Source organism: Anomaloglossus baeobatrachus, chromosome 5 (assembly GCF_048569485.1).
Source record: "Anomaloglossus baeobatrachus isolate aAnoBae1 chromosome 5, aAnoBae1.hap1, whole genome shotgun sequence".
NCBI classification, from domain to species: Eukaryota; Metazoa; Chordata; class Amphibia; order Anura; family Aromobatidae; genus Anomaloglossus; species Anomaloglossus baeobatrachus.
Window position 1 is genome coordinate 568,034,886 of NC_134357.1, and position 16,150 is coordinate 568,051,035.

The 16,150-nt window shown below is 44.2% G+C and overlaps 1 protein-coding gene across 2 annotated transcripts in view; it reads left to right on the forward strand.

The window, feature by feature from the left end:
- The first annotated feature begins 5,790 nt into the window (after nt 1-5,790).
- LOC142312363 (uncharacterized) overlaps nt 5,791-16,150 on the forward strand; it is a 36,323-nt gene continuing 25,963 nt past the window's right edge. Inside the window, exons 1-5 of one of the 2 annotated variants that reach the window (XM_075351300.1) lie at nt 5,791-5,965; nt 6,047-6,170; nt 6,254-6,351; nt 6,549-6,639; nt 12,627-13,486. In XM_075351300.1, coding sequence (XP_075207415.1) covers nt 5,942-5,965; nt 6,047-6,170; nt 6,254-6,351; nt 6,549-6,639; nt 12,627-13,486 — 1,197 coding nt within the window. In that variant the 5' untranslated portion in view covers nt 5,791-5,941. The remainder of the gene's footprint in view (nt 5,966-6,046; nt 6,171-6,253; nt 6,352-6,548; nt 6,640-12,626; nt 13,487-16,150) is intronic. The other variant, XM_075351299.1, reaches the window with a different exon arrangement.

A 16,150-nucleotide genomic window follows, 5' to 3' on the forward strand; every position in this document is an offset into this window, starting at 1 on the left:
AATCTTTTATATTTTTTCCGTTTTTTTTGTAACTAGGGCGACAGCGTTCTCAGCTCCTACTAAAAACAACATATTTATCTTTTGAACAGAGTATACAGTGCTCTAATTGGACCGGCCGTTCCAACGGAGTCCTTTCTCGCCTCGTCCGCGTTTGTAATGCGCCGACAGTGACTTGCGTCTAATACGCAGGAGAATCCGCTAACTCCAGCACCCTTAACTTAACTAAAATGAAATCCTTTCCCGTCTCGTCTGCTATGCAAACAGTGACTTGCGCCTGAACCGCAGGGGAATACGCTAATTCCACTTTAAGTTAACAGAACCCTTCCCGCCTCGTTTATTATCTATCCAATATTCAATATTCAATATTTAATATTTAATATTTAATATCTAACAAACAGTGGCTGTGTCATCCGCAACACAGGGGAATCGCTAGTTCTCATACTTCTGTTCAAAAACAAACAATTTAAAAAGACTGAAAAATGCATGAACCCGTTAATTTCTCTCTAATCCAAAGCAAAATAACACTTGTTTTTCTTTCAAATCATTACAACTTGCTTTACTATACAAAGGCTGCAGCCACCTCCACTGACCCCTCCTTTCTCCTCACTCCAAAGAGCTGCGCTGTTTTGACCCCCGGTGTCTGCCTCTTCACTCCTCCACCCCTTTTTTTCAGCTAAAAGACAGCAGAGACGTAGCTGTGTAATTTGATCTCCGCTCTGTCTCAAGCAGCCGGTGAGCAATGGCCAACACACACCGACCCCCCTTCTCCTCCACAGAACAAAGACAGCAGCTGCGTCTGTGTGGGCTCTATCAACCCCTCTTCTTTCTAACACACACAAACTTTCCTCCCTGCTGCCCTCTTAGCAAAAGAACATAGCTGCGTGAGCGAGTGACCCCCCACCTTTTTCTTGCTTTCCTCTTAGTGGAGAAATGCAGGGACGTAGAGTTGCAGTCTGTCCCTGCCCAAGTAGCCAGTGGGGGACTGACCCCCCTCCTTTTTGTGTAAGAGACTGCAGGCACGCTGGGCTTCTCTCCACCATTTCTATAGCTGTCTGCTCAGACAATTAACTCTCCGAGAACCAAACAGAGAAATCACAAGCCTAATTAACCATACACTATATACAAATAAACAGCTACTCAAAAAGCCCCCCATTTCTACCTTACTTACAGCCAGAAATACAGACAGCCGGATCCTTTAAAACCTACACCTAGCCCCTATGGGAGCTGGGTCCTTCTAGCTCACCGGCGAGTGACAGTCACACCGTTAGGTCTTCGGTGCACTACCATTCTCCGGACTAGTGACCACCCCCTTTCGCCAGGTGTCTCTCGATCCACAGGTAAAACAGCACACACAATGTATATGATGCTTACCGTGAAACGGAGGGCGATCAATCCTATCAAGCGACACCTGGATACTTGTGGAGTAGCCCCCAGACGTCCGGAAAATAGAAGCTCTGACTCACCCTTCTCGGTGGCCCCACACTTGGCGCGCCAACTGTCAAGGTTAAAATGACGATGATGATGATGAGACTCAAAGGATCTCTCGAGATCCGGCTGCTGTTTCTAATTAAAATGTCATGAGTGCACTTAGAGATTAAATAACTAGACAGCAAGTCAGTTACATCTATCTCCATGACTGGCTCTTAACCAAGTGTACTTTTTATTGTTTGAAAGAAACTCTAGGCCGAGCAGTAAGGGGGTGTAAACAAAAGTTTTAGTCCAATCAAGTATCGCAGGTCAGGGCTTCATGACGTAGAGAGATCTACACATCCTCCTTGGATTGGTCAGTCCAGACTCCAGGAATTTCCTTTGTCCATCTGTCTTGGGTGCAAAACAGGAAATTGCAGCCATCTTTACAATTACATGTGCTGGTATATACTGTGTCTAAGGAAAATACACTGAATATGCAATATACATATATACATGTTAATAAGAAACAAACAAAAGCATTCACAAATATGTGTGTTAGTTCACATCTACTGAACTATATAACTGAGTCTATGAAATGGCTGAATTAAGTATTTTTGGATACTCAATTCTTTATCCTCAACAAAAATACACGTCAAAACTACACAGCGTGGGCACTGGGCCTTAATGAAACGGCAGCCGCAGTTTCCTGCCAAGAAGGACTGCGGTTCCCATAATTTGGCCCGGGGGCAGCAGAACTGACTAAGGCGAGTGGGCCCCCCTCGGCTGTCCAGGGCCCCGGCATTTGCCCGGGTGTGCCAAGTGCTGACGCCGGCCCTAGTGCAGAGTCCCCATTATTGTGGCGCATTCTCCATATTATTAACCCCTTCCTCCCGGTGTGTTTGTGACGTCACGCTTCGGGGTGCAGGTCTCCTTCCTCGCCCTCTGATGTAGATGTACGAAGGTTGGTATGTGCGCTCGGAGCTTGTACTGTGTAATAGAAACATTTGGGGACCGATAATTCCAGTAGACAAAACTTATTCTATCACTTTTTGTCTTTGTTCCTGTATTTTGCCTCCTTTTTTCCTTTATGAATATTATAGGACACATTAACCCCTTCAGCTCTGAGACTATTTGGGGCGGGAGGAGAGTTTGCTCTCTGCTCCTCAGATATAATGGCAACAAGAGATTAGCGGACCCACTGGGCCACAGCACACAGAAAAACTTAAAGGGGCTTTACTACGGACCCACACCTGGTATTCCCCAGAGTCTCTAATGGTGAGGGTGCTGCGCTGCAGGTGTGAGGCCGGATGTGGTTCGGGAAAACTGATGCTGTGATGGCTGGCCCCAGGGGTACGGGCAGGTGTACCGCCCCCGAATCAGCGGCCGAGCCGCTCGGATCCGGTACCGCGGTGGCTCGAGGGGTCTCCGGACCCGAGGAGGGGTCGTGCGGACACTCAAATTAAAAAGGGGGGATATGTACAGGGGAGTTAGAAGTTCGGTGCGTGGTAAGATGGAGTACCACCGCTGCTGTTGGGAGCGACCAGTGGCGGTGGTATGACAGCAAGGTGTTTAACCCCTCCGTGGGTAGGGCTTTTGTTTGCTCCGAGGGCCCGGTGATGGTAGTGAAGGGGATGCTGTTGGGGAGGAAAGGGTTTTCTGTGTACTCAGTCCAAGAATACTGACACCGACAACTTGTAAAGCAGAATTCTGAGCACCGCTGCAGCAGGGAGTGAGCATGCGTGGGTCCGTGCCCCTTGGTGTTGCTTGTTAGCCTGTGACCTTTTCCGTGGCACTCTCTTCACTATTTGGACCCTGTAGTGTGGAACTAGTCGGGTCCTGTTTACCCGTATGGCTAACGGAGTGAGCTTGCTCTCAGGGTTCACGCGTGGGATTTTCTGGACTATGTTTGGGAAAGTCCTATCCCCTCCTTGCGCTAGTACCCCGATTTTGGAGCGGGTGGAGGATGAATCTTGAAGGACTTCACCCTCGTCGGGTAAATTACCGGGATGCGTGAAGCTACTTCCCGGCCTAGGGTCCACGTACCCCGTCGTGCCCTGGCCCCTGCCCGGAGATGGCACAAGGCTGCCGGCTGCCCTCCTCGGCAGATCCGTGCCCCTTTACACGATCCCCGGCAACCGAGGTTCCAGCTCCTATCAGGCCCAAACCAACGTCTGCCACCTAGTATTTACAGGGAGCCCTGCTCCTTGCACTTCACACTCTCTCTCCCTTCTTCTAACACCTCTCACTCTCCCCTACCAACCCCCCAAGTGGGTGGCCCTATTCCCCTCAAGCCCCCCAATGGTGTGTCTGGTGGGTGTGGTGCAGAGTGTTCCTAGGGTTTTGACTGGCTCTGCTCTTGGCAACATCGAAGGACAGGGATCCGTAACCATGGAGGATTTGGATACCATGCAGAAGGGCAGATTGCACAATACCCTGTGACGACCTGATAGGCCAGAGCGTCACACAGACACATTCTCTGAAGATAGGAATGGCAGCAGCAGCCGGTGTCGTGGATTCAGCCTGGATGGATAGATGTGGTAGCAACGGCTGGTGTGGACATTTGCATCAGCAGATAATGTAGTAGCCGGCTAGCGTGGACACTTGTGACAGCAGCAGCGGACTTGTTATGCAACCAGCAGCAGATTAGAAGTGCAATGAAACAAAAACATAAATCAGCAGCAAAATATAGCACAGTAACAACAGCAGCACTGAAGACCTGAGTATTACAAACGTATCGAACTCATTGCCCAGGCACCTCCGTTAAGGTAAAGGTGCCTTAAATATCTTATTCCTCACAGCTGGTCTGAGAGGCACTTCCCGGTCAGGGCGCACTGCCCCTATAAGAAAAGGGGTGTGTCTGGGCATGTGCCCTCCTATCTGTACCAGGAGGCCAGTATGGTGTGTGCACTGATTATCTTTTTGGCATTTTGCCCTCTTCCAAGATTGCATCCTCTGCTTCATTCCTCTCCATGTGTTTTTTGCCTTCGTGCCTTTATAAGCCCCAATCTAGCCTCTAGTCCTCTGCTTAAGTATTCTGCCTGGTTTTCTTCTACTGGTATCTCAAGTTTTCCTCCACTTACTTCTGCAAGTCCTGTGTGATACTCCCGTTGCTGCTCATCAGTAGTTCTGCTACCTTCACCTGTTGCCATCTTGCCTGCTGCTTCCAGCTGCTGTTGCCTTGCCCTCTGCTGCGGCTCTTGCTTGATCTGCCTTTTTTGATACATAAGCTGGTTTTCTTAAATAAGTGCTTTGCCGCTTCCATATTTGAATAGGTGCAGTTGCAGAGCTCAGGACTGTTCTGGACTTTAGTATACTGCTCTGCATTTGTTCTGGACTTTAGTATACTGCTCTGCATCTGTTCTGGACTTTAGTATACTGCCCTGCATCTGTTCTGGACTTTAGTATACTGCTCTGCATCTGTTCTGGACTTTAGTATACTGCTCTGCATCTGTTCTGGACTTTAGTATACTGCTCTGCATCTGTTCTGAACTTTTATAGACTGATAAAAACATCTACTGTTAAGAGAGCTTTAAAGACTGCAGTGCTGAATAGCATAATCCTGTGTGGTTTTAACGATACTTTCCTTATTCCATTATTTCCATTATTGTGGTGCATTCTCCATATCATTAACCCCTTCAGCGCTGTGTTATTGTTCCGGCACGCTCCAGGGTACAGGTCTCCTTCCTCTCCCTCTGATGTAGATGTACAAGGAGCCAGTATCTATGGTCAGAGCTCTTACTGTGTAATAGAAGCATTTCGATACATATAATAAGTTCTGTCCACAGGAATTATATCATTTTTTGTCGCTGTTTCTGTATTATATCTTCTTTTTTAACTATATACAGTAGGATACATTAAGTGCTTCAGCTCTGAGACTATTTGGGGTGGGGGGAGGTTTCGCTCTCTGCTCTTCAGATATAAAGGCGGCAACTCTATCTCTCTCGGTCACATACGCTCTGCTGATATTACGGGCTCTGTACTGAAACATGTCTCCATCTTGTTATATTATGTGGGTTTTCCCCATAGAGAAGGAGATTTCTTGTTGCTAAATCTGTGATTTTCTTTTTTTTTTGTATCTTTGCATCTTCTCCCCATTAAGGTCCCTAAAATATCAAATTCTCTCAGTGATCTTCTATAGAAGAGAATTCTCCTGATTGCCCTGTGAAGGATGGATATGGACAGGGACAAGATGGTGGAGAGGATATTACACCTCACCCTAGAGATCCTCTTCTGGCTTACTGGAGAGGTGAGAGATTCTGATGACGTCACATTACACCATTCTTATCTATGGGAATAACAGATGGACAGAACTGGAGAGGTGAGGACTCTGGAAATGTCTGTAGTGAGATTTCTTACTGTGTCTCTCCATAACCAGGATTACACAGTAGTGAAGAAGACCTCTAGTGAGCGCTGTCAGGCCCCTGTGTCTGAGGGATGGGGAAGACCCCTGAGCCCAATCACGGGGCCTCCACCTCACCACCCGATACATGAGGACATCAATGACCAGAAGATCCTAGAACTCACCTACAAGATGATTGAGCTGCTGACTGGAGAGGTGACACTGCTGGGAATGCTGGGACATTATACAGTAACGCTATGAAGGGATCGGGGGTGACGGTATCATTGTATGTGTCAGGTTCCTATAAGGTGTCAGGACGTCACCGTCTATTTCTCCATGGAGGAGTGGGAGTATTTAGAAGGGCACAAAGATCTGTACAAGGACGTCATGATGGAGGATCCCCAGCCCCTCACATCACCAGGTAATAGACAGGACTAAATACACACGGCCTATAATTATCTGTATGTAAGGATTTAATTCAGTCCCTGTATGTGTCTCCTACAGTTCTATCCAGTAAGAGGACAACACCAGAGAGATGTCCCCGTCCTCTTATCCCACAGGACTGTAAACAAGAAGATCCCGATGTTCCTCAGGATCATCAGGTAGATGGAGAGAAGGTGCCATGAAATCTCCCTATGATGTGTAGACGGCTGTGAAGGTCTTGTGCTCAGTCTTGTTTTATCCTCCAGTATTATATGTTTTATACTTGTGTAATGAGAGCGGTGGAGATGGCAGGATTAGAGCTGATCATAGATGTGACTTCTCCATCTGTCTGTGACTTTTACAATATTTGTTTCAGGGTGAAGATCTGACCCATATTAATACTACAGAGATATATGTGAGGGGTGATGAGCGGAGTAAAGAGGAGATTCCTACAGATAACCGCCCAGGTGAGTAGTGACCACTAAATGCAGAGAAGTCACAGATTCTTCTCAGTCACCGATTGCTTTATCAGGGTTGTGGTGCTACCATATCAAATGGTCACCATTCTGCCGCTAGACCACCACATGCTCCTCCACTGAAAACTGTCCCCATTATTTTGGGTATTGGACGCCTTTCCGTTGGAGTGAGATCTGTTTCAGCCAGAGCTTACAGGTAAGATCCAATCTATACCCTGAAATTACATCAGTTTGACCCTTATCTGCCCTGAATTCAAATCTGCAAAGCCAAATAACAGCGCATGTAGAATGTGCAGACAATTTAGAGAATTGTGGGGAGAAAAATATAATCTGTATGGTGGACCCCTAAGGGAGGGGGAATCAGATCAGGACTAGTCAGGAAGGAGACTCAGGCCTCTCCACCATCAGGAGTATCACTGAGGTTAGGGATAGAGCAAAGGGAACTCCTAGGAGACCCGGTTCCCCGCTATCTCATAGTCAGCGTGACAAAGAGACAGAAAATAAATATCTAATATTTCTTCAAGAAACTCATCTGACAGAAAATATTGGCCCCTACAATAGTTTGTATTGCCAAAAGCCACCAAGCTACATACTCTAATTACTCTAGATGTGTCACCTCTAGTTACTAAATCATTGACGGTGAAGGCTGTCGGGGTGGTGGGCGGTCATTTTAGTAGATGTGTTATTGTCTATAGTCACAGTTTCTCTATAGTAGTTAGTACCAAAGCCGCTCTTATTTCATGGCTTTCCACTGCAGCCAGTTTTCTGCTCCTATCCAAGCCCCATTTCTCCGATCTGACATCTGTCACTTTATATGATAACACCTTTGTCATGCTGAATCTGGTCCCGGTGTTTTTGAGATTTTTTTTTCTGTGGCATATTCCTACTAGTTGTAATTTTTGGTTGTTTTGCATTTATTTAAGAAAAACCTGGCATTCGCCAAAAGTGTAAATTAATGTGGAGTGTTCAAACATTGCATGTGGATGCTCTTAAAAGAGATAATGATACCGCAACATAGACAGTGGATACCAGACGCTTCCATCCACTCTCTATACAGACACATCTGCAGGTTTTTCTCTATATCTGACATGAAATCACAATAAACCTTTCCCGTTTAGGTCAATTAGGAACCAAAATTATTTATATTTACCAAATGCCAAAATAATGAGACAGAGAGAATGTTTTAAGGCATTTTTATTACTTTCTGCAAAATTTTACAAGTACATTAGTACTTGGTAACATTGCCCTTTAAAGATATTTTGCATCTCCTTCTACAAACTTTTCACAATAGTTGGTGTAAGTTGGGTTCATTCCTTCTGACAGAACTGGTGTAACTGAGCCATGTTTGTAGGTCGCCTGGCTCACATCGGCCCTTTTTTAGCTTTGCCCGTAAATTTTCCATAGGACTGATATCAGGTTTTCTGATAGCCACTCCAAAACATTGACTTTGTTAGCCTTAAGCTATGTAACACTAGTCATTACCTTACGGATTGTATGGACAGAATGGTAGTCAGTAAAGTCGGGGTCTGGTAACAGAAGGACACGTATGATCAAAAGGGGCAAACGGGCGTAGTCAGGTCACAAACCAAAGGTCAGAATACCATGAGAGCACATAGTAGATAAAGGGAGAAAGCAGAGACGTTGTCAAGTAGCGGTCTGGGGTCAAAGGCAGGAGATCACAGCAGTTATAGGGAGCGGGCAGAGAAAAGTCAAACAACAGTCTGGGGTTAGAAAACCAAGATCTGAACACAAGCAATAGCAACACAGCAGAGCCAAAAAAATACAACTGGCAAGGCTCAGGGGGAGCATGCTCCGTAAAGAAGCCTGAGCAATTACCAGCAAGGTGAAACAGCTGAGTACCAAGCACCTCCCAGAACCAATCTGGACCACGCTGGCAGTTCAGTATATAAGGAAGGCGCCGCAGAGCATAACTGCTAAGGCAAGATGCTCTGGACAAAGAAATAGTGTCACTGCCAGGTCTGTAAGCACTGCAGAGCATATCCAAGTCTGTAAGATGCTCTAGAGGAATCGTGACAAGCCACTTTGTAACCAGTTTGGCAGGAGCTTCGGGTCATTGTCCATTTGGAAGACCCATTTCTGCCCAAGCTTTAAGTTCCTGGCTGATGTCTTGAGATGTTTCTGCAGTATTGTCACATAATTTTCTTTCCTCATAATGCCATCTATTTTGAGAAGTCACCAGTCCCTCCTGCAGCAAAACAACCCCCCATCATGATGCTGCCGCCCCCGTGTTTCACAGTTGGGATGCTGTTTTTAGGCTTCAAAGCTTTTCCCTTTTTTCCTCCAAACGTAACGATGGTCATTATGGCCAAACAGTTCAATTTTAGTTTTGTGAGACCACATGACATGTCTGCACAAATTAAGGTCTCTGTTCCAGTGTGCATTTGCAAACAATCTGGCTTTTTTATGTTTCTTTTGGAGTAATGGCTTATTTTTGGCAGTCTCATTGTGGATAATGACGCAATCTTACAAGCTTCCACCAGCATCTTCACAATTCTCCAAAACACTAAATTGTATACCAGGGTCACAATGCAATAGCGGATCCAAACAAGAGAGACCCCAAACAAAATTTAACCAAATAATTATCTTTATTAAACATGGACAATACAATAAAAAAATTATGCGGAGAAAGGATAAAAATACAAAAATACCCAGGCAGACTATAAATTATCTAAACACTATTATATAACATTAATGGGATAGTCCATATAACAATTGTTCTGGTAGAAAGAACAATACACCAGCAAGATCACAGTTTATCACAATTGGTCAGATTATTTTTCTTTTATTTTTATAGTTTGTCTCCTGAAGCTCAATCAGTTAATCTGAAAAAATACAATTGTTCAAGTATCAAAATATACCACTCAGTAAATTTAAATTATTATACCAAAATGGTCATAATTACTTTTGTTATTGGACTCCTAAGGCAAAATTCAACAATTATTTAAAAATGTGCAGAATTGTGTAAGAAAAGGATTTCTATTAGTTTGCTAAAGTGCAAGTGCTTATTAAAAAAATCACCAATACAAAAAATATATACAGTTGCAAATTGGATTTAACTGGGACCACAGCAAGTAACCACTCAGATCTACTAGTAACAGTAACTCATTCAAACAGTTAAATACATGTCATCTTACATCGTCTGCCATGGGAACTCCCGACGTACGTTTCGTATTAAACTATTTGATTTCCTTTTGACTACTCCTGTAGTAGTTAGAATGGAGATAGGGAACTTAACTTGTGAATGATTATTTACTATACTTTGTTCCCTCACTGCTGCTATAATGGTATCCCTCATATTCCATTGCATAGTAATGGGGCCATTTAATTATAGGAGCGTCTATGTTAATTGTATTGAATAGTGGGTTTTTGAAAAACATTGGCCATTTTTCACACCACACTAGGATGTTATCCAATTTCAGAATGCCATTTAATTATTTTGACACTCCTTTTGGGGTTTGCACATGACATACTAATTTTTTGGTAATTGATAATTATCTATATATTAAATATATAGTGTTACTAGTAGATCCGATTGGTTACTTGCTGTGGTCCCAGTCAAATCCCTTTTGCAAAAGTATATATTTTTTGTATTGGCGAATTATTCAATATGCACTTGCACTTTAGCAAACTAATAGAAATCCTTTTCTTACAAAATTCTGCATATTTTCGATAAATTGTCGAATTTTGCCTTAGGAGACCAATAACAAAAAATATTTATGACTATTTTGGTATAATAATTTAAATTTGCTGAGTGGTATATTTTGATACTTGAACAATTATATTTCTTTCAGATTAACTGATTGAACTTGAGGAGACTAAGTGTAAAAATAAAAATTAAATAAAAATAATCTAACCAATTTTGATATAAAAATTATGCTCTTACTGGTGTGGTGTTATTTCTACCAGAACAATTGTTGTATGGACTATCCCGTTAATGTTTAGATAATTTATTGTCTGCATGGGTATTTTTGTATTTTTATTATTGAGTTGTCTGTTTTTGATGTTTAGTAAAGATAATTGTTTTGTTAAGTTTTGTTTGGGGTCTCAGCATGTTCACAAGGTCTTTTGTTCTTGGGTTGATATGCACTTTTCTGACCAAAGCACGTTCATCTTTGGTACACAGAACCCGTCCCTTCCTGAGCGGTATGATGGTTGGACATTCCCATCTTATTTGTACTTGCGTATAATTGTTTGTACAGATGAATGAGGCACCTTCAGGTATCTGGAGGTTGCACCCAAGGATGAACCAGACTTGTGGAAGTCCAAAATTCTCTTCCTGAGATCTTGGCTGATTTCTTTTGACTTTCTCATGATGCTACACAAAGAAGCAGTGTGTTTCAGGTGTGCATTCAAATAGATCCACAGGTGTGTCTCTAATTAACTCAGATGTTGCCAATAAACCGATCATGTTATAGATAGAAGCAGCATGTCCGCCGGACACACTGCATACTAGCATACGAGATGTGTTAGCACGCACAGCAAGCGGAATGAGACCTGACAACTAGCTACATGTCCCGAAGGATAGGCAGCGTTGCCCAGGCACCTCTCATGGTGGGAGGATGCCTTAAATATCTAGTGCCTTTCTGCCATTGGCTGATAGGTACTTTTGGGTTAGGGCACACTAGCCATTTAAGAATAGATGAATGCATGCAAGCTTTAAGCGAGGAGATCTATTTGCATGTTCAGACCCTGGGAGACTGTGGCAGGGACCAGGAACATGAAAGGCACTGTTGGGAGGGTAAGTGGGCCACCGTCCCCGCTAAAGAACAAGGGCAGGGCAGTGCGGGGATAGTACCTCCCCCTTCCTTAAGCCCCTGCTTTTCCAGGAAACACAACCTGGCTCATCGAATGCCTTGCAGAATGCCCACCTGGTTAGGTTTGCAAGTCCAAGACGATAGGATCACTATCAAGCAAGGGCTTCACCAGTCATGTGCAACATCTTTAAGGCCACTTTGGCCTGGTCTGAAACTAACTATTGAGGCAAAACTTCAAAGTGCACTGGTTTATGAATCCCCTGCATTGCTTGAGGATGCCATCAAACTGCAGAGGAGCAGACAGATGAGGACTGAAGCTTGTAGCTGGATATGCTGCTTGGATGGTGACTACAACTAAGACAGGATTGGGTGGAGACGTTGGTATCAAGCTTTGCAAGTAGGTGCCCACTGACTGCAAGTAGTTCATGATTTGGACTAGTTGTTTCGGTTGACATAGCATGTCCTGCTGCATACCTGTAAGCTGAGGAATACTGGAGTCAACAGGATCCATGGCTTGGGCAAACTGTTTTGCTAGTGGGTGCAAGCGGGAGTTGATCCACTGGGCCACAGCACCGGCTCAACCAGGACAGGTGTAACTAAGCAACATCCTCGTCTTCACTACAGCCTCTGATGGAGATAATAAGTTTGTGCTGCAAGGTAGCCGCCAGGTGCTACTCTAGGGAGTCCAGGTTTTGCGACAGCTGGCCCTTGGGTGCAGACCGGATGGCTGAAGTAGGAAAATACAGTGGATATGACAGGTGCAGCAGATACAGTAGCTCCAGTGGTCACGGTAGATACTAAGGTACAGCCATATGTTGACACACACTGCATAAGACTCAGCAAATGGAACTGGACCTAACCATTAGATCTAAGAATAGACCACATGGCATATACGGGGAGAATGCCTTAAATATCTAGTGCCTCTCATCCAGGGGCTGAGAGCCACTTCTGGGTTAGGTCATGCTGGCCCTTTAAGAATAGGTGCGTGTGTGTCCTAAGCACACTTCCAGGAGACCTGCGTGGCGTGCGCAGGCCATGGGAGATGGCAGCTAGGGACTAGGGACAGAGATGCCACGGCTGGGTGGCCAGGAGAGTAAGTGTGCTGGCGTTCCCAGGGACTCTGGTAATGGCATTAGAAGCTATTTTATAAATTCTATCCTTAAATTTGTTTATATGATTAAAAATAATTTTTATTCTTGGCAGATAACTATACCAGGAGATTAGAGGCAAAACTGACATGTTCAATATTTAAATCAGAAGACCATGATATCACACAAGATATAACTGAAGTGAATACCACTATTCCAGATATACCATCATGCCTTCACAGCAAAGATCTAGCATCTGATTCTTTTAAACAAGACCTACCTTCTCATTCATCACAGACTATTGAGAAGACTAAGTGTCACAAAAGAGGCATTCAAAATCAAAGTGCTCTTGCAGCAAAGAAGCCATTTTCAACTTCTGAATATGGAAAAATCCATAAAAAAATTCACACAAGGGAGAAAAGATTTTCTTGGGACGCTGTTAATTACCAGAAAACTCACACGGGGGAGAAGCCGTATTCATGTTCAGACTGTGGGAAATATTTTGCACATAAATCAGATGTTGTTAGACACCAGAGAAGTCACACAGGGGAAAAGCCTTTTTCATGTCCAGTATGTGGGATATGTTTCGCAAATAAATCAGATGTTGTTACACATCAGAGAACTCACACGGGGGAAAAGCCATATTCCTGTTTGGAATGTGGGAAATATTTTGCAAGAAAATCAGCGGTTGTTAGACACCAGAGAATTCACACAGGGGAAAAGCCTTTTTCATGTTCAGAATGTGGGAAATGTTTTGCAGATCGATCAACCCTTGCTGGTCACAAAAGATTTCACACAGGGGAGAAGCCATTTTCATGTTCAGAATGTGGGAAATATTTTGCACATAAACCAGATGTTGTTATACATCAGAGAATTCACACGGGGGAGAAGCCATATTCATGTTCAGAATGTGGGAAACATTTTGCACACAAATCAAATGTTGTTAGACACCAGAGAACTCACACAGGGGAAAAGGCTTTTTGATGTTCAGAATGTGGGAAAGGTTTTGCAGATCAATCAACCCTTGCTAATCACAAAAGATTTTACACAGGGGAGAAGCCATTTTCATGTTCAGAATGTGGGAAATGTTTTACACTCAAATGGCATCTTATTAAGCATAACAAATCTCACAAGGGTAGAAAAAATTAGCATACCTAGAAGGTGAGAAATGTTTAACTTGAAAATTATACATTTGTTGACCACTGTGAAAAATTGACATGGGGAGAAACCATATTGTATATTTGACAAACTGAACAAGAAAACACAAAAGAGATAGTCAAAGTAAAGGCAGGTATGTAAACAAGAAAGGGAAAGCAGGTTAGATGTTACATTAGAATTAAAATATATACAGTTACTAACAGACGCTTGTTTTCTAAACATCAAATAAAAAGCAATATTCCATGTGCATTGAACATTTCACATTGTGATATATTTACTATATGGACAAGAGTACTACAACCTATCCCCTAAAAAAAAAATACCCAACATCTTTCTGCCCTCTTCTTTCTAACTCCCAATCTCAGCGATCTGCCATTCATTAGTTACTTTCAGTGCAAAATCTCTATGCCTGAACAGTGTCTGTAACTTCTCTATACTTCTCTATACTACAATAATAAACATGCTCATATTACAAATTACTATTTATATCTACGTTCCATTCCTTCTTTGTGGGAACCAGCGCTGTGGAGTCAATAAGAAAAACCTCTGACTCCTCAATTTCCCTGATTCTGACTCCACGACTACGACTCCCTTATACATGACTTATGTATATATCATATATTTACATTAGTAAAATGGTAACAACAGACTTTTAATCTTTATTATGATGCAATAATTAAGCTGTTTAAGTAGAACATAAAATATATTTATTGTATACCTTTGTAAGTTTTGAACACAAAAACTTTAATATATTGTAAATATACAATACACTTTGTAGTAAGTGGGGAACAAACAGTTTTCAACAAAAATGTATGGAATAATATTTGTGCAGTCTATGAATTTGTCCTGAGAAATAGTATGACCTCCATCAAATCCTCCTTCGTAGGTTACCTCAAATCTGACCTAATTATTTTAAGGCTGGAGAACAACCTCTTTACACTAACTTGGGTTGGTGGCAAAGCGGTGACCACATGGGCAGCATCTCTGACAATCTCAGGGTATAAAGGAATTGCCTCATGCACAGTCATTTTTGTTGAACTCTTCTACTTCTTGAAGAGCAAGTGAAAAATGTTGCTAAAATTTGGTCAATCTGTTTGCTATGGGAGTGGGATCTTTTTCCCTGCGGCAATGCTTTGCCTGCTCCATGTCATCCAAATACCGTATTTTTCGGACCATAAGACGCACTTTTTTCCCCCCAAATGTTGTGGGAAAGTGGGGGGTGCGTCTTATGGTCTGACTATAAGGTTGCGGGTGCGGGGAATGAGGGTGCCGCGGTGGAGCGGGTCATCGGCGGTACCAGCAGGCTGTAGCAGCCTGCAGCAGCCTGCCGTGACCACGTGGGCCCGCTCATTACATATGCACGCCCATCCTCCCGCCCATCATCTCTCAGCGAAACCGGCGCTGACAGGTGGGCGGGGTGATGGGCGGGAAGGGGGGTGTGCATAATTAGCAGCCGGCCGTGATCACCCAGCCTGGAGTGATCATGTGCGGCTGTATTCACTGCCCCCCGTGCATCATTATCAGCGCGGGGTGCAGTGAATCAGTGTACTCACCCGTCACCGTGTGTGGAGCCGCCCCCCTGTAGCATCGCGTCTTCCTGTCTGTGCCGGCGGTCAGCTGATCTGGACACTAGCAGCGCGCACCGCGATAACGTCATCGCTGTGCACGCCGCTAGTATCCACCAGAATCGATCAGCTTACCGCCGGCACAGACAGGAAGACGCGATGCTGCAGACAACGGTGACGGCTCCACACAGCGGTGCTGCAGCTGAGACAGAGATCGGTGCTTCAGGGAGTGAGGAAGGGTAAGTATAAACGTTTATTTTTTTTTCCTGTGCCACAGGATACACGCCATTTACCAGGATGGGGGTATATCATGAGCAGGATGGATGGGGGTATTTCATGAGCAGGATGGATGGGGGCATATCATGAGCAGGATGGATGGGGGTATTTCATGAGCAGGATGGATGGGGGCATTTCATGAGCAGGATGGATGGGGGCATATCATGAGCAGGATGGATGGGGGTATTTCATGAGCAGGATGGATGGGGGCATATCATGAGCAGGATGGATGGGGGTATTTCATGAGCAGGATGGATGGGGGCATATCATGAGCAGGATGGATGGGGGCATTTCATGAGCAGGATGGATGGGGGCATATCATGAGCAGGATGGATGGGGGCATTTCATGAGCAGGATGGATGGGGGTATTTCATGAGCAGGATGGATGGGGGCATATCATGAGCAGGATGGATGGGGGCATTTCATGAGCAGGATGGATGGGGGCATTTCATGAGCAGGATGGATGGGGGCATTTCATGAGCAGGATGGATGGGGGCATTTCATGAGCAGGATGGATGGGGGCATATCATGAGCAGGATGGATGGGGGCATTTCATGAGCAGGATGGATGGGGGCATTTCATGAGCAGGATGGATGGGGGCATTTCATGAGCAGGATGGATGGGGGCATATCATTAGCAG